At 42.5% G+C, this 17,607-nt stretch overlaps 2 protein-coding genes across 3 annotated transcripts; one reads left to right on the top strand and one right to left on the bottom strand.

Moving 5' to 3' along the window:
- Positions 1-4,805: 4,805 nt before the first annotated feature.
- Positions 4,806-7,499, top strand: LOC138633259 (bone morphogenetic protein 2-A-like). Its single transcript, XM_069719381.1, has 5 exons — positions 4,806-5,397; positions 5,589-5,722; positions 6,009-6,125; positions 6,342-6,531; positions 6,935-7,499. Exons 1-5 carry the CDS (start codon positions 5,094-5,096, stop codon positions 7,348-7,350), a joined length of 1,161 nt encoding a protein of 386 aa, XP_069575482.1. The 5' UTR covers positions 4,806-5,093; the 3' UTR covers positions 7,351-7,499.
- A 453-nt stretch (positions 7,500-7,952) lies between these two features.
- LOC138633254 (uncharacterized) lies at positions 7,953-17,275 on the bottom strand. 2 transcript variants are annotated; one of them, XM_069719370.1, is made up of 3 exons: positions 17,162-17,275; positions 16,971-17,074; positions 7,953-15,626 (listed from the first exon to the last, which is right to left on the bottom strand). In XM_069719370.1, exon 3 carries the CDS (start codon positions 15,493-15,495, stop codon positions 9,160-9,162), a length of 6,336 nt encoding a protein of 2,111 aa, XP_069575471.1. In that variant the 5' UTR covers positions 15,496-15,626; positions 16,971-17,074; positions 17,162-17,275; the 3' UTR covers positions 7,953-9,159. The 2 variants fall into 2 exon arrangements, with proteins under 2 accessions (XP_069575471.1, XP_069575472.1); XM_069719371.1 differs by having other exon boundaries at positions 16,971-17,071.
- Positions 17,276-17,607: the final 332 nt, after the last annotated feature.

Here is a 17,607-nt window from a genome sequence, read left to right as displayed (position 1 = left end):
AGGCTCCTTTTAAAAGTGCAAGAAGAACAATGGATGGAGCACAACCATCGCATTTGTTTGGCCCGCTGCACAGACTACGTGAAAGTGCTCCATCAATTATTGGACTACATGAAGAAAACAAATAAAAAATGACAGCTATTCTGCATGAGCTCGGGGAGATAGCGGATTAACTCAAAGAGCTGCATAATAAAACTATCTGGAACAGAGCATTTGGTGCAAGTTGTGGAGTAGTTGGATCAGGATTGGGGTTAGGCACAGTGTTTGCAGCGGGAGCTTTAAACGCACTGGATGATGGAGCAAGAAACATGACAACACTGGCAGCTGTAGATTTAACGGTACTGGCAGGATGCGCTACGGCCGTAACTGGAGTTAAACGTGTTGTGGAAGCAAATTCAAAAAAGTCACTTGCAGAGAGAACATTGATAACAACGGTGGAAAAGTTGGATAAAGACTTCATGATCGTCACTGAATTGCAAAAGAATGTCCTGGAGGAAGTAAAGAAAGCGTTGGATGAGCTGGAGGTCAAGTCATGTTTCAGGATCCCTGGTGCTGCAGCACAAGCAGAAACAACTCTTTCACAAATCGAAGAATTTCACCGGCTTTTAAAGCAAATTAATGAACAAACAGAGGATACAAATGCGAGTGTTTGTATTACTCAGTCAGTCAGGCAGTGTGAGAAAACGGCCGATGAGCTTACCAAAATGAGGAGCAAACTCAGAGACTTTGATAAAAAATTAGAATAAATGTTTAAAATATTGATGTACAGGAATATCTGCCACTTGGCTGATGAGTTTGCAAGTTTGACAAAAATCCAGTGACCAGACTTTAGACACGCCCTGCATTATATATAACTTTAAGGTTTAATACTACTTTAATGGATGATATATGTAAAAATTCCCTCCTGTACATTATCATGAATTGGGAAATAATCTATGGCTTTTTTTTTTTTTTATACCAGACTGTAAACATGTTTAATTCTGCTGTAAAGTTGGCTCTTTTTTTTTTTCTTTTTTTTTACATGGCGGTCTGTGGGGATGGACTCGCTTTTGGGGCTAGCTTCAAGTAACCATTCGAGAACGTGCAGATTTCACCACATCTGCATTAGCCTCATATTTTCAGTCCTGGAGGTTGCCACTTGGTGGTGCCCCCGTCACCTCCACAACAACACGAGGAGATGGCCGAGCCACTTGGTTTAAATGGACATTTCAGACTCTGAAAAGAACAGCTGATCCTGCTAGTTTGTGGACAGAAGCAACCGAGATAAATCTTTTTTTTTTAATTCTTTTTTTTTTTTTTAAATCACGTCACAACGAAGCTGACTTCGACACCCTCGTCATATGTTTCCACTTTTGCTGTGACTGTATTCCTCTTCATTATTCATTGAAACAGAGTTGCAGCAGTGGCCAGCACTCGGGAGCAAATGCCTTCCATGTGTGTCTAATTGCCTCAGTAGAGGTATTTAACACAAGGTGGAGTCCTTAACACATGGACACGCTTGTCAGATGTGGAGCCAGGCAACTCCGGGTGAAAAAACACGCAACATCCACCATGTTCGACGGAGAAACATGAAGGAATGTTTGGCAAAATGTTGTGCATCAATTCTCAGGGGAAAAACATTACAAAAACTTAAAGAACGGACCACTGGTCATCATTAGACCATTACTGGGGTTATTAAATGCAACTTAATTCAAGAGAATATCAAATCCTTCAAATGAAATCAAAAACTGAACACAGAAATTGCATTCATTAAGTTTTCATTAAAAAAAAATATTTTCATTTCAAAACTAGGGTTAGCGAAACTCGGTAAACTTAAAAATGAAATGGCATATTAAAATGTATAACGAAATATGATCATCATCAATGAGACCAGAGAGCCTGCTGTCCATGCCCTACCATGCCTAAGTCAACACCCCCATCTACTGTTCAACTGGGAACACTACATCCATCCAGTGGGAAGCCAGTGTATTTCATAGGTAGAAGGAACCAGCAGAAAACAGGCTAATATTTGTTTTGGCTCTTTCAAAGTAATGCTGAGATCTTGGTGTCAAATCTCAGGGTTGTGTAGAAGTGTGGAATATCTGTGGAGACATTTTGATATAGGAAACGCACAAAATGTACGTGGGACTCTTGGGTCTTTGCATAGCCATCGTTAGCATTAACAGCTGTTTACTTACCAGTCTTGTCTTGTCTAGTCCTCGGCACTGTCCAAAAGTTATTGGACAACATGGGTCAATTTTGTGGGATTTGTGACACTCAAATAAAAGTTTTCACCATTCTGGTGTTCCTACTTTTCCAATGATTATGTTTGGGGAAAATGATTTTTGGACCAGTGTGGATAACTTAATGCAGGTGAAAGTTCTAATACAGTTTGAGCAGTGGGTCAAAATTGCACATCCAAGCCAGGTGTTTTCACCTGGCACCTGTGTCAATCATTGACTGTATATAAAAGTGGACGTAGCTGTGTGGATACTGCAGGAGGCCGCTAGAGGTTGGCTCCAAAAAGCTTCTGGCTCCATAGACTCCTATTCAACTAGTCTCATAAAATTCAAAGTCAATGAAATTTCTCTTTGAGTTATTTTGGTTTTGCTGACTAAAGTCATTCCTTCTTATAAATCCTATGGTGGCCGATCTCAAAACAATCCCACCATTAAGGTTAAAAATCGCCGGGGCGTGTCTGTTTGATTGACAGGCCTGTGGTGCAGTCAGGTTACAACTATCGGTAGGCGGGACGTGGTATCGCCAGGTTCCTAATCAGATTGAGTCAGATTCCCGCTCGCTGCCCCCCAGCTCGCCCAAATACGGTCACTACCGGCTCCAAACTGCTCCGAACTAGCAAGATGGTGCCGGCCAAAATCCGAACTTGAGGCCTCATAACGGTCGTTCACAAACCAATTGATGACATCACAGTTGGCTGCCACTTGGTTTCAATGCAAAACTAAGCTAACCCTTACAGGAAAACCACATGAATTTCACATGCAAAAACATGTGGTTTTGGAACATTTGATGGTGTAATATGTGTGAAGCCCACGTACATTCCCACGTGAAAGCTTCTCCACATATTTACACTATGTTATCATATGTTGCAACGTGTGGTAAACATGCGTCGTATGTGATCACGTGTCCCATGTGAAAAACATGGGACTGTAAGGGAACTGTCCTTGTAGCTTGATATCCAACTAACAGATATAATCAAAGAAAAGCAAATAAAAACGGGATGAAGATTGGATGTTGATTTTTGGTCAAAATGAGGTTGGCCCATCAAGTGTTTAGCCCAAATATAACCATGATTCCATTTTTCTTGATGCATTCGGTGTGTGCGGTTCGTTGGCCAACCATTGAATGTCACATGACTTTGAGCTCATGAGGATATTTCATGAAATGTTAAACCATAATTTTAGATTAAAAATAAGAACTCCAGCCTTTGGCCTTAGTGTCTTTGTGATCAGTCTGGCCTTAATGTCTGACAGTGTGGTCTGTCCTGAGCTTCTATGAGAAGACCTACGTCAGAGGGCTTCCCTTTAAGTCTATCAGGAATCAGCACATGGTCAGTGTAAACATTCGAGGACATCCCGCAACCTCCAGCTGGTGTATGTGTTCACGTGTCAGATGTCACGCACATACAGTACACGTGCGCAGGGAAAAGCACGTCTATTGTGAACCATCCAGACTTAAAACCTGGTTCTCAGCAGGCAAGTTGACAGGACAGAGTCATGCCTTCCACAGAATTTCTGAATAGCAATTCAGTAATATATCACAGATCAAGTGTTATGGTTCACTTTTTAACAATAAAAAAAATAAACAATATGCTGCATAATATAATGCAACCTCTGTTTTAGCAAATCCAATCTGATCTCCCGGTGTCTCTGTTTACAATGTTTATGGCTATAATCTATCCTGGAGCTTATCTGACAGCATAGAGAGAACAGGAAAAAAAACATTTACTGCTTGGCTTTAAAGGTGAGTAATGGTCCCTAAATGAGGGGATCATCATTCTATGTAATCGCCAATACTTTGATGAACAATAGGGGAGTTGTGTGTGTGTGTGTGTGTGTGTGTGTGTGTGTGTGTGTGTGTGTGTGTGTGTGTGTGTGTGTGTGTGTGTGTGTGTGTGTGTGTGTGTGTGTGTGTGTGGCACTGAGCCATTGATTAACATGATGATCTTGGGAATTTGATTCCTTTTGTTCCTCCTGGTTGATTAGAGATCATATCGGATTGATTTTAACAGAGGAATAAACACGTCAATGCGGATTTCGGTGTTAACTCTGAGTCACTGTCCAAACACTAACGGAAAGGGTTGGAAGGGTTTGGGGGGAGGGGGATGCACGATGACCGGTCTGCGTTTTTGTGGAAATGTGCGCATTAACAGGCAGCTTTTGAAAACGCGCTCCATGTGCGTCACGGCTCGGATGTTCGTTTGCTCTCAAGCAACTGGCCTCATACTGATAACAGACAACTGGGCCGAGAAACACACGACATGGTTGCAACGGCGACAAAACATCATAATGGGATAACTTTATTTGGTCGGCCCACTAATTGATCCCTGTTATAAAACCAGTGCAATGTGGGGCCTCGTGGTGCAATAAAAAGACCGTTTATTCTATATAATTGATATTTAATTACATTAATCTACTCATATATGATCAAGCTGCGGTTATCATTTGTCTAATTTCAGTATTTTTATAAAGATGTATCTGGATGGCTAAACGGTGAGAATGATTTTGGCACATTATTTTAGGATCTTTCTTGCTTTTCTTTTTCTTTTACCAGTTTGTTGATGAAGGTTCTACAATCATACTTTCTACTTTCTGATCCATGTCTGGGTTTTTTTTTTTTTTTAAAAACAGGTCAAATCAGCCAAAAGGCTTCAAAACTACTTTAACCTGAACGTACAACAGTCAGAGAAATCATTCGTTTAATTTTTTTGCTCTCGGGTCGTCTTCACCTTTTCTTTGTGTTTATTTCCATCATCAATCACGGCTCAATCAACTCCTGGTGTTAGCTGAACACAAGGACAGTTTGTCATCAGTAGCAGTGGGGTCGCCCTTATCACCGACCGCCCCACAGGTGTAGAGCTCAGTCCACTCTCTCTAAAAATGACCGCAGGAGCTCTGCCCCTCTGCCTCGTCCTCGCTCTCCGGCTGAGATGTGTCGCCCTTCTGGCGATCCCGCAGGACAGAGGGGGGGAGGGGAGGCAGGACAGTTCGGATGCGACGGATCGGACTCTTGACGCGTTGTTCAATCTGAAGGATTTACCCCGAGTTCCGGCGGTAGCTCCTCACAAGAAGGCGCCTCAGTTTATGTTGGATCTTTTTAACGCGGTTTCAGTCTCCGATGGGACTCCGAAAAGCCAGAAGGACATTCTGGAAGGAAACATCGTGCGGAGTTTTGAAGATAAAGGTGAGTAACAGCTTGTGAAACTGACCTTTACGCGTGAACTATGGATATATGGAGCAGAGTGCGTAATTTAAACACAAGGAACAATTACGCACGGTTACGCACCTCAGTGCGTCTGTTAAACAATAATGTATTTATCAAGAGTTCATTTAATTGTTTCCCTAAAGATATAATCAATATTTTGCCGTTTGCAGGTCATGCTGGAGAAAGGTTTCACTTCTTCAACTTGTCGTCTCTCGGCAGAGAAGAGAAAATGATCAAAGCGGAGTTCCGCTGGTTCAGAAAGAAACAAAGGTTTTACCTCGAAAAGTCAACTCATTTCTATAAGGTAAAGGGGTTTGGAGGTTATTTTTGATTTGTCATCGTGAATATATTTAATTTTACTTTAAGTCATTAGTCCACATTTTATTTTTACGCACAAAAATGCCAACAAAAAAAAAAACACCTCACTGGGACTTTATCTGATAGACATGTTGATGCTGAGTGATTCTGTATTGTGGTGACTAATTTACCGCACTGTCCACAGATAATAGCAGTCAAACATGTAATAATTATTATATAAAAGTAGCCCGTGGTGGTTTAGTGGATTAACATTAGTGTGTTTGACTGTCCAGGTGGATCTCTATGAGGTGTTGGACAGTCGAGTGAAGCCATGGAGAGGAAACCTCATCACTTCCAGACTTGTGCCACTGTACACACAAGGATGGGAAGTCTTCAATGTCACTCAAATGGTAACACCTTCTATATTTTGGTTTCTCTTTTGAAAAATATATTTGTCCTTCTAACTCTTTGTTTTGGGGGTTTTACTGTTTCCCCATCATTTTCAAAATTTCTGGTAAATAAGTATAATTTGCCTGAGTTTTAATCATTTTAATTTCTGTTTAAAAAAAAAAAAAATCCCATTATGTATTTTTGTTTTATTGAAACGAATATGCTTCAAACATCAGGTATCCAAGTGGATCCGGAACAATCAGGAGGACAATGGCATCCTGGTGGTGACCACACTTCCTTCTGGTAACTGGATGGAGTCTGTGGTGTCCTCGTCAAATCAGAATAAAGAACTCACAGACACAAACGCCTACCTGGTTATATTCTCAAATGATGAGAGGACTGGAGCATCAAACCAGTCATACCTGAGTAAGTTGGTGGGAGGGGTGTGGGTTTGTTACAAAGTGTGGCTAGATAGATAGATAGATAGATAGATAGATAGATAGATAGATAGATAGATAGATAGATAGATAGATAGATAGATAGATAGATAGATAGATAGATAGATAGATAGATAGATAGATAGATAGATAGATAGATAGATAGATAGATAGATAGATAGATAGATAGATAGATAGATAGATAGATAGATAGATAGATAGATAGATAGATAGATAGGCAGGCAGACATTATTGATCCCACAAGGGCACATTTTTCACTTCTTCTAATAGTACGACTTAAGCATCCCCATATCATCCCGTTATCACCCATCAGTCCACACAGTTTCGCGTATTTATGATTGTGTTCCAACCCAACCTTCATCTTTCAACAGGACAAGTCCAACCTGTAGCAGCTGCACCTGAGCCCCACAACCACCGCAGCAGGAGGCGACGTGCATCTTCAGGTTTTTTGCCCCACGGTCGCTCGCAGCCCTGCCAGCGGGTTCCCCTCTTTGTTGACTTCGAGGAGATCGGCTGGTCGGGCTGGATCATCTCACCCCGCGGATACAACGCCTACCACTGCAAAGGCTCCTGCCCGTTCCCGCTGGGGGGAGGCCTCAGAGCCACCAACCATGCAACGGTGCGCTCCATCATGCACGCGCTCAGGCTTTCCAGCGGTGAGGTGGGAGGGCCCTGCTGCGTGCCCGACAGACTCCAGGCCATTAGTTTGTTGTATTTCGATGATGAGGAGAACGTGGTTTTGAAGCAGTACGATGACATGGTGGCGTTAAGCTGTGGCTGTCATTGACTGGCTGCGCATCTCCTGCACTCTTTAACACTGGGACAATGAGGAATGGGGACGTGATGGTTTGTTTGAGTTGTTTAAAACACTGTACTTTCATGCATACGTTTAAATATTGTATAATTTTGAGAAATAAAAGCATTATTCCTTGACTATTAATCACCACGGTTTCACTCAGTGCCACTGTCCATGGTGCTGAGGCGGTTTATAGTCTGTCCCATTAAATATATACCTTTTTCTGTGGAATGAAGTTTGCTTATATCCCACTGGGACAGCAAAAAACAAATATAATATGCTCTCGTGAACTTCTGTCAAAGGTTAGTAGGGAAATTGAAGACTCTGCCTCACATCTTCAAGGCCTTATTTGAGCAGATAAGTAAATAAAAGCAACACATAAGCAGCCTAAAACAATTACAGCTATAAACCTGCTCTGTAATATTCAGATGCACAAGATCGAAAAAATATAAGTGCGGACAATTGGAGATTCGCATCAAAATTAAAAGTATTCTCCTCAAGGCGTCAGTGGTTTTAATTATAACTTGTGTAGACATTCTCTTCTCAATGAAGAAAGGCATTGCAGTAAAATTAATAACACGAGTGCAATGAAAATCTGTAACAAGTTTTTTTTATTTATTGGAATGGATCACAGACACAAGACAGCCCAGCTTGATTCTAGTTTAGAAAAATGCCAATGCAACAAACCTGCAAAACCAATTCTGCTTTATGTCCTCTGCATATTAAAAAAAAAAACAGTGATTGTAATAATACCAGTTCAAGCTTTTGGACAGTATAAATTCAATTTGTGATATATTAAACACATTCAACAGGTGCAATTTTAATTTTAGCATGCAAAATATTTTTGAAATGTAGTTGTGTGGACATAATCCATCTAACTTAGCAGTTTATAAATCAAGAACAGTTTGTTTTTTTAGTTAATTTACTATTTGTTTCCATTATCTCTAATGATAACTTAAATGACTGCTAACTGTCTGTTGAAAAAAGAAATCTCAAGACAACAAACCTTGCCGGTAATAAAACAAAAGCTACAATACCTGAAATGTATTGGAGACTCAATACCACTGTAGTATATAACAAACTGTCAGCATTTACAATAAATAAACATTTTACATTCAAGCTTACCCTCTCTGTTTATACTTAAATACATTATGTACATGGATCATCCATGTCCTTTTTTTCCTTTTTCAGAAATTGCACATTATCTTACAGAAATCCTTCAATCTACATTCAAACAACTGCTTTCATTCATCCACAAATTCATGTTTACACTCAAATCAAACTCGTTCCTTTTCACAAACGCAGTCAAGGCCTCAGTAGCTTCACAAAGCTGGCACAGCTCACTATACGTCTCATGAAAGTTTAAGGCAAGTAAAGCAAAACCAGAACCGAAAATTTGAAGAAAAGAAAATCCACCTTGAAGCACTTTGACACTGTTTAAAAAGTGAAACGTGTTTTAGAGCTGTCCTTTGCATTTCTGGGACCATTTTAGTGGCATTTTTTTTGTTTTTTACGCATTTTTTGCATTCTGCCCATAAACAGGCCAAACATTACCCTAAAATATTTGCATCGCAGCTGTAATGCTGTTTAATAAATATTTGGAAGACCAATGGATTATTTATGGAGTTGCGGTTTTGTACCAGTTTTCAACAATCAAACACGGAGTAATCCAGCACTGATATGATGTTGTGACAAAAACATCACAAAAATAAGTCCTGGAATGCAACAAACACCACAATTTAATGATACAAATCAGCATTATGTGACAGTAGATGTTTTTCTTCCAAACTTCGTGGCCCATCAGCTTGGACAGTCCAGCTCCTCAGTGCCCATGAACTCCCCTAACATGTGGTCATGTTGACCATAGACTGGCTCTAAATACGCATGTCCCTCCTTGCAGCGCATTTTCCTCGACCTTTCTAGGTGCCTCAGCTCAAACTCTTCCAGTTCCATACGAGGCGCTTGGATGGTAGCATTCTGAGCCATGGGGGACAGAGGCACCGGGACAAAGCTGTGGTAAAGAACCAGTGGTGGGGTCAAGACCTCCATGGGGGATGCCTGAGGAACAGCACCTTCCGGTGGCTGGACTGGCAGCTGCACATAGCTTCCCGTTTCAGGATCAAAGAAGGTTTTTGTCTTGACTTGCACAGGCATGTCCACAAAGAAGTACTGCCCCGAGTCTGGATCCTGGAGAAGCTTACGTTGGGTCATAGGGAAGGACTGCGTGACGATGGCATGCTCGATGCTGGACTGGCGAGAAAGCTGGCTGGTGTGGCTCGACTGGCGGGACAGGGATGATGGGTGAGGGACCTCGCTGCTGTAAGCATCAATACTGTGACTCCTTCTTGGTAGGTTGTCTCGGCTCGGCTTGTCTCTGACTCTGCCTCTCTGTTGAAGCTCATCAATGATGGATTTCTCGATGCGCTGGGTCCTGGGATCGAGCTTCTCGTTGACAGACATATCAGCACTGAGCCTGCGTTCCACGTTATCTCCTGAATACCTATCGAAGCTTTGTGATCGGTGGAATGGCTTGTCCGACATGGGTCTCTCGTGGACGTGAGCTTTGTACACAGGTACGTGACTGATGACCCTATCACTGCTGTAATGTCTTTGCTCTGGCTTCTCTCGAACATGTCTGTCGCTGCTGCGGCCTTGTCTTTCTGATGCAATGCTGGGTAGAGCTTCTCTGTTCTGGCTATTGCTTTCCACTAAATCGAGGCTCTGCCTTCGGGTCCTGTGGCTTATTTCTTCTCTGTTGTGGTGGTGATCTTCATTGTTGCTAAGATGTTGCTCGGCCGGGTCGTTGCTGTTTTTACAATGCTGACTTTCATTGTGCCGATGACCATCTTCAGTTCTTTCTCTGTGTTTCTTCTCGCCGCTCCTGCCATTTTTACTACTACTGCTGCTTTTGTGCTCAGATTTATCACTCTTGTGTCTATCTGCTCTGTGTTTGCTGCTGCTTTGAGACAACTTCTGGGCGTCCTCCTTCTTCATCCGTCTATTGGCCAGCTTAATGGCTTTTAAAACAGCCTTTTCAGATTTCGGTAAGACTGCTGGTGGCTTGGGCAGCCCTGTCTGGCTTTCGTTACCACTACAGGTGGACCCCGAGCGTTCGCTGGGAACCTTTGTCACTTCACGTTGTACCAGTCCGCCAGGCTTCGTTGCCATCTCATCAGCTGTGTCAGCTGTGCTGGTTGTTACACTCTCCACACCTTCAGATGATGGACTCACCCCAGACAATCTGTCTTCCTCCTGTGGGACAGTGAGGAAACCTCCAACTTGGAGTTTCTTTGGGTTTTCATTTTGGAGATTTGAAGGCGAGAGCAACACAGGTGGTGATTGGTTTGATAAAATCTCTTTAGGTTTGAAGATTTCTGCAGGAATTAAGGTACTTCCAGTGGTAGTAGATTCATTTGCTAGTGGAAGCTCTTGATTTTCTGTTCCTTGATGTACCTCCTCCTCCCCCCTCTCTGAACCACTCAGACTCCCTCTTGGTGACCAGGGTTGTGCAGTCTTCTTCAACTTATTGCTGAAAGTGTGGTCTTTGACTTTAAATAAGGCAGGTATCCCCAAAGTCGGCGAGAAGGTATTCGAAGACGATGTCGTTGAATTATTTTCATCATGAATTGAGCTTTGATCTGCAGTCATATTGTCTCTTTCTTTGCTGTCCTTGTACGGTACTTCTGGCTCTATATGAGGTGATTTTATCGGCCGCTTTCCAACCTCTGGCTCGCTTTCATGATCGCTTAAAGAATAATATTCCACTTCTCCTCTGTCAGAATCCTGTTTATTGTCTTGTGAAATATTCTGCATTGCCTCGCCCATCTCCATCTCCTCTCCAATCAAGTTCTCCAATGAGTGGTAGACATTTGACATTTGACTCTCAGTATTTCTGTGCAGTGCACTCTCCACAGAGAAGTAGGAGGATTTCGATGACAAGCTGGCTTGATCAGGTGGGCTCTGGTTGATGCTGTTGATGCTAATGCCATTGAGCAGTAGCGAGGGTGATATTATGTTTCTGGGGGTTTCACTGAGAGCCTCTGCAACCATATTTACATCCTCACTAACTGTATTTATTTTGTCAGGTTCTTCTTCTGTTCCTCCACTCTTAGTGACATTGTCATCTGGTGTGATTAAATGTTCTGGTCTTAAAGGGGCCTTTCGCTTTATCTTGCCCGTATCTTGTGCCTTCGTACTGCTGTTTCCTATTAAGGCCTCCCTTGTGGGGCTCATTTTTATCTGCAAGTTATTGACCATATTTACATTTGCTCCGCACTCTGGTGATAAACTCTTTACAATTTCAGATTGTGTGTAGTTTGAAGTTAAAATGGGCTCACATGGGTTAGTTGCTGGTATTGAGTTTGAATTTGCGTTATTCACCTCATCCCTCACCGCTTTATAAGAACTGGTTTCACTTGGACTGGGCGCAGCTTTTTCACTATTTACCTGTTGTGTTTCTAAATCTGTTGTCATCTCATTTAAAAATACGTCAGGATTTTCATATTTGCCATCTTGGTTCAAGATATTTTTGTCAACTGCATCTTTAGTGGGGCTTCCATCCCTCCTACTGCCTCCTTTTTTGCTCCTCGGAGGAACAGGAGGAGCATCAAACTTTTCTTCAGTTTCTTTCATCAGGTATTCACTGCTCTCTTCAGACACCTGTCTAGACATTTGCCTCAAATTGACCTCTGAATTGTCAGTAACATAGCTAGAGTGATCAGTTAGTTTATCATTCACATATTTAGCTTTACTTTTTATGAGTGTGTTTAGCTCATTGCCGATCTTGTCCATGCCAGGTAGTGCTATCCTACCGCCTGATCGGTGAGTTTCACCAAGTCCAGGTTCAGTTTGGGACAGAATCTGTCTCAGGTGATTGTGGTCTCTCAGATCGCCTAATCTTTCTTTTACGTTTTTCTCTTTAAGTGCAGAAGTGCTGCCGTTTTGTTTTTCCCAGGCCTCTGTCATTGAATCTATGATAGCTTTTTTACGTTGCTGTACCTTCATTGCATAACTTTCGTCACTCACAGTCTCGTCGAATGTTGGATTTGCCTCCTGCTCTGTAGATGTATTCTTTCTCCTCTGCCTCTCTGAGATGATTTCTTCAAGGGCCATTTTGGCTTTGTCATAATTATCATTTATAAGTGTTTTGTTTACTATGACATTGCCGTCTAACTTTGTGAGAGCATCCTGCTTGTTCTGCTCCTTCTCTTTCTTTGCAAATATGTCTCTCTTAGCCGTTGTGTTCCCTCTCATAGACAGCATGCCTCTCTTTATATTACGAAGCTCCTTTGAAATCAGATCATTCTTAGCCTTTGCCTCCTCGTCTATGTTAACAACCCCGAGTTTATTCTTCGCGTTCTCAAGAATGCGATCACCAAGCCTGGTTCTCTCCAGTTCTTTCAGAGCATGCAAATCACTGATTATATGCTCACTGTCTTTCATTTCTCTTGGTGACACCATCTCGTCATCAGTCTCCATTCTCGTGTTCACATTCAAATTGCCTTCCTCATACTCCTCTGCTTGTTCATCGTCCGACATCACTGCACACCTCTGATATTTGATATAATTGTTCTGTCTGGCTGAAAATATACGTTTTTCCTTTCCTTGTTTCTGGACAGATTCCTTTTCTTTTGGTGGAAAATCTAGTTTTGCATCCCCCAAATCACCATTAGAGACTTTGTCTACGTTGTGTGTTTGATGTTTGTCGAGAGCAAGTTGAATATCTGATTTAGCAAAGTTTCTCTTTGGAACCGGCGGAGGCTCTTTCTTGACATTACTATTTCTGCCAGCCAGCGTCGTACCAGTGGCTTCATTTCCACTTTTAGATAAAATATTGTTTTCTGCTTCCAAACTCTCTCTCTTGTTGCTAAACATTTCTTTAGAAACCTTCTCTTCCATTTCTTTCTGCCTCAGTTCCTCTATGTCTGACATGGCCTTATTGATACTATCTGAATGTGTTGCCGATAGAGCTTTACTTTTGGCTGCATTAATTGCTTCCCTTGCTGCTCTGATCACATCAATTGTACTCACAATCTGGCCACCAGTCTCTTTTTCCTTGGAGGTCGACTGCACTCCAAAGTATTTTTCTTTAGTGTCTTTCACCGGCCGTTTTGTTTTCTCTGGTACATTTGGGGGTCTTTTTCCTCCTGATGACAGCTCTTCTCTCTCAAGTGCGTGGGGTGAAACTATGGATGAACAATCTTTGATGACATGTAAAGTATATGGTGAAAGGCCTGTGTTTGTTGGCAGCGCTCGTGGAGAAGGTTCCTTGTTTAGTGTGAGTGGTGAAACTTTTGTCTCTCTTGGTGAATGTATGTGTGCAGGAGTGCCGGTGCTCTGTGGGACTTGAAGATATTTCATATCACTGTCGACAGGACTGGCTTTCTTGTACAAATTCAGAGAGGGGTAGTTTTGTTTTTTAGCCATGGGGCTCTTGTTCTTTTTTGAGTGTATAAAAGGGGAGATGGGGTTCTCTTCCCCAAGACTGCTGTTACCTTTTGTTTGCAGTAGATTTGATAACAAATAATCACCTGACAAACGCCTATTAGTATCACGGTTTGTAAGATCAACAGCTGGAGATCCGATAGGCTCCAAAATAGGACTGCAAACTGTCAGTCCAATGGCAGGCGTGCTTAAGCCAGATGCATTGCCCTCCGAACCAGCTTGTGAACGTCTCACATGATCTGATTGCGGTGATTGGGCGCCACCTTCAGGCATCTCTAAAGTTTTGAACTTAGGTGGGCTGTAATGGCTCTTCACCCTTTTCCTGTTGTCTTTGAGGTTGAAGAGGATACTTGAGGCGAGTGATTTGTAGCTTTCCCGCTTGAGTGGAGGTTCCGGAGTCACTTTGGCCTCAGAGTTTGGTCGAAGAGGAAGGTCGAGGACAGAGGGCGAGAGAAGGATTTCTGATGTTTCTGTCGGTTGTCTGGAGGGAATGACGGGAGTCATCAGCTGGCAGATGCTGAACGGAGTAGAAGCCAAAGAGCTGACTTCCTCGACTGCTTTCACTTCCACAGACCTAGCTTCCTTTTTGATCAACAAAAGACTTTCCTCCACTTTCTTTAAATTGTTGTCTCGACGTGGTATCCCAGGCTGGTTGCCTGGAATAGCACTTTTTGCCCTGGACCTGTTGCGCCTCCAGGGGGCAGCACTCCCATCCCCTCCTTCAGATGAGCACCTCTTCTCAGCCAGAGTAGGCGAGGGCTTTGGCAGGACCTTTGGGGGAGGAGGGGGAGGGATGGGTTTAGGAGCGGTGGGAGGAGAGGGCTCAACTGCTTCTTTCTGACATGACTGCACCTCCTCTGTATACACAGTCTCTTTTCTATGGGCCTCAGTTAGCTCCTTGTAAAATGGCAAGTCGTACCATTTAGGGACGTTATCTGTAGGGAGAATTGATGTGACTGTGTCCTCTTGGCCAAAGGGGAACCGGTTAAAGTCTGTCCATGTTTGGAAAGGACTAAACTCACTGTGGAGGAAAAAGTTTTTGATGTTAAGTTTTCTTAGTTTGACAACAGATTTACTATTTTTATTCTTTGTGGACTTCCCTGAGGGAAGGCCCGCATCTTTGCCGGTTTTGTTTGATGAACCATCACCGGACTGATGTCGAAGATGGTTCTTGTAATGTTTGTCTGTGAGACTGGTGTGATAATCTGAGGAGAACTCTGATAGCTCTCTTTGGATGCTGCGAAGTGCCGACTTATCCCACGATTCCCCATTAGAGTCTGTCATGCCGCCATTTCTGTTTAACATCCCCTCACAGCTTTCCTCGGTGGCGCTTAATGCCTTTAAGAAAGACGACATCTGGGATATATTCTTCTGTTGCTGCTGTTTCCACGGCTGGGCGTCATTTTTGTCAGTTTTGTTTTGCCCTTGTTTTTTAGAATCCTTATGATGAGTCTTTTTATGTGGCTCCCCGGCCAAAGGTTTCTGGCAGCTGAAAGGCGAGTATCCATACAAGAACTCGTCGTTGTAAACGGCGTCGTCTCCAACGCAGAGACTTCGGAAGGCTCGATCGGTGAGCGTGCTGACTTCCCGATCAGTCTCGTCCATGAACAAGTCTGTGAAGCCGTTGGGGAAGCGATGGTGAAGCATGCTTCCCGCCCGATGGCTCATGTGTCGCTTTTCCACACAGCTCATGATGTCAACAAGTGTTTTGTTGTCTTGTGCATCACCAGCTTTGCCTCCTCTGTAGCTGCTGCTGCTCTGTAGACCCTTTTCCTGGTTTTCTTCCAGCTCAGGCTGACATCAGGGAAATGGTGGTAAATTTCCTGAAAACAAGCCAACCAGAAAATCATTGTCAGTGTACTATACCAGTCTACTTAGTCACACATTATAGGCAGTTATCATTTCAGCATTTGAGGAATTCAGAAATTCAGAAATTCACAGGTGTTTCGCTGATATGTTTACTATAAATGGTTTTGAACTCTGTAGCTGCACTGATGACCTTTATGTACACACGTGCTAGCTTCAACCATGCTGTCACTATGCAGGCAGTAGGCAAACACTTCATACAATGCGCATGGCTATTTTCAGCAGCAAATGGTTCTTTAGGCAGTGAGTACTTGGCAGAGAGTTAGTGGCTTCTGCTCTGATTTTAGGACAAATATTAGAAAATATGATCTTTTCCACTGTTCATGTTCTTCACATTGGAACCCTTCTTTTTAAAATGTTATGAATTTGAAGGCTAATACGCATACAATGTTTCTACAAAGTTGTGGAAGGAGATTCTCACCAGCGAGTTAACAGTACAGACTGCAGGAAATACAAGTAAATCATCACATCAGTCACAGTGCGCCTCAACAGCAGCTGCTCTACTGTAGCTTACTTTGGCTATCTGGGTGAGGTCTTAGAATAGCTCATTAACCCATTTATATCACCTGACCTGGGAGAACAGCCACTCACATATATTGCAAGTCTTCACATAACCATCAGTCACCTTATAAGAAGATATGGTTGATTGAGACAAAAATATATGTCATGAATCAGTGATGTGTCTGATTGTAAATGTACATTAAAATGGGATAATTGGAAAGTAATTTGAGATGTCAAGAACCGTTTGTTTTCACAGTCTGGGCTGATTTAACAAAAGGATGGTAAGTTTACTACAGAGAATAACACAACTTGCTTTACTGTTATCATTATCATTATTGATCAAACCGAACAGGTAAAACTGCTAGGACTGATTGACTTTACTGTATCTCAAATTTGACTCAGAATACTTTGGCTTTCCGGGACCTTTCGGTCGCCAACAATCTTCCAGTTCTCATAACCTGAGATCAGTTAGCAACCACGGTACTTTCCCAGCATCTGCTTGTGTATTTATACCCAAGGAATGAGGCAGCCTGGTTAACTATACTGTATAAAGACAAAACCATCAAAGAATAATTTTATAATTTTACTCAGAGATGTATAAATATCAGTGTACATGGTATGTCATTGTGTAATTCTTTAAAGTACAAAAAGCAGACAGGCAGGGTGGCCATCCTGTCTTTTTTTTTTTTTTTTTAATAAAACTTTAAAGCCATCTGCTGTCTTATATTCTGTCATCAGGGCCTTTCATGTCCATATCTATATAATCAATATATATCCATAAAATCACACTGCTCCCTCACCTGGGTGATGGGTCTCAATGCTGAGTCCAACGCTCCGATATAGACACCGGTATCAAACAAAAGCCCTCCGTGTAGAATCCATGAATCCACTGCAGAACCTCCTGCTAAGAATTAATTCTTGTTAGCGTCTGTCATTCACAGCAAACAAAACTTTTTTTTCTGTCGAAGTTGAAGAAACAAAGAAAACTCACCAAAAAGTGAGTCAAGCCCTCAGATCCATGTTCAAATGCATTGGTGTGGCCGGGCCCCTGATAGCGAGCTCAAAAGATACCAAAATAGACGCGCAGAGCGGTGTGGCCAAACTGAGCAGCAACACAGGACCCAGTCTAGCTAGCTCACATTGGAATAGCCAGTGGGTGTCGAGTGGCAGGGCAGGACAGGCCAGCGGGATGAAATGGACACTGTCATTGGTTATTTTTGTAGCAGAGAAAAGCAGAGGGCTGATAGGCTCCCACATGGACCTTCTCCTTACTGTTTGGCACCTGTGAAAACATGACAGAACCTTCTTGTCAATGAAGAGGAGCCATTGATCAGTTTGGACAATACACAGTGGGGTGGCGTGGACTTACCTGGCTGTACCACTGGCTAACATTTAGCAGCTGACTCATTTTGCCTGACAAAGAAACAAGCTTTCAGA

This window comes from Brachyistius frenatus, unplaced genomic scaffold (genome assembly GCF_029030835.1).
Source record: "Brachyistius frenatus isolate BFR_SWC_R1_liver_20210118 unplaced genomic scaffold, ASM2903083v1 Contig_213, whole genome shotgun sequence".
Lineage (NCBI taxonomy): Eukaryota > Metazoa > Chordata > Actinopteri > Embiotocidae > Brachyistius > Brachyistius frenatus.
Note: the sequence above shows the minus strand (reverse complement) of the source record. Positions and strands in the feature narration are given on the sequence as shown.

Coding starts and splice junctions, on each gene's coding strand:
- LOC138633259 (XM_069719381.1), top strand. CDS start 5,094: ATGACCGCAGGAGCTCTGCCCCTCTGCCTCGTCCTCGCTCTCCGGCTG. Junction 5,398..5,588: donor GCGGAGTTTTGAAGATAAAG/GTGAGTAACAGC, acceptor TGCCGTTTGCAG/GTCATGCTGGAGAAAGGTTT. Junction 6,126..6,341: donor TCTTCAATGTCACTCAAATG/GTAACACCTTCT, acceptor TTCAAACATCAG/GTATCCAAGTGGATCCGGAA.
- LOC138633254 (XM_069719370.1), bottom strand. CDS start 15,495: ATGAGCTGTGTGGAAAAGCGACACATGAGCCATCGGGCGGGAAGCATG.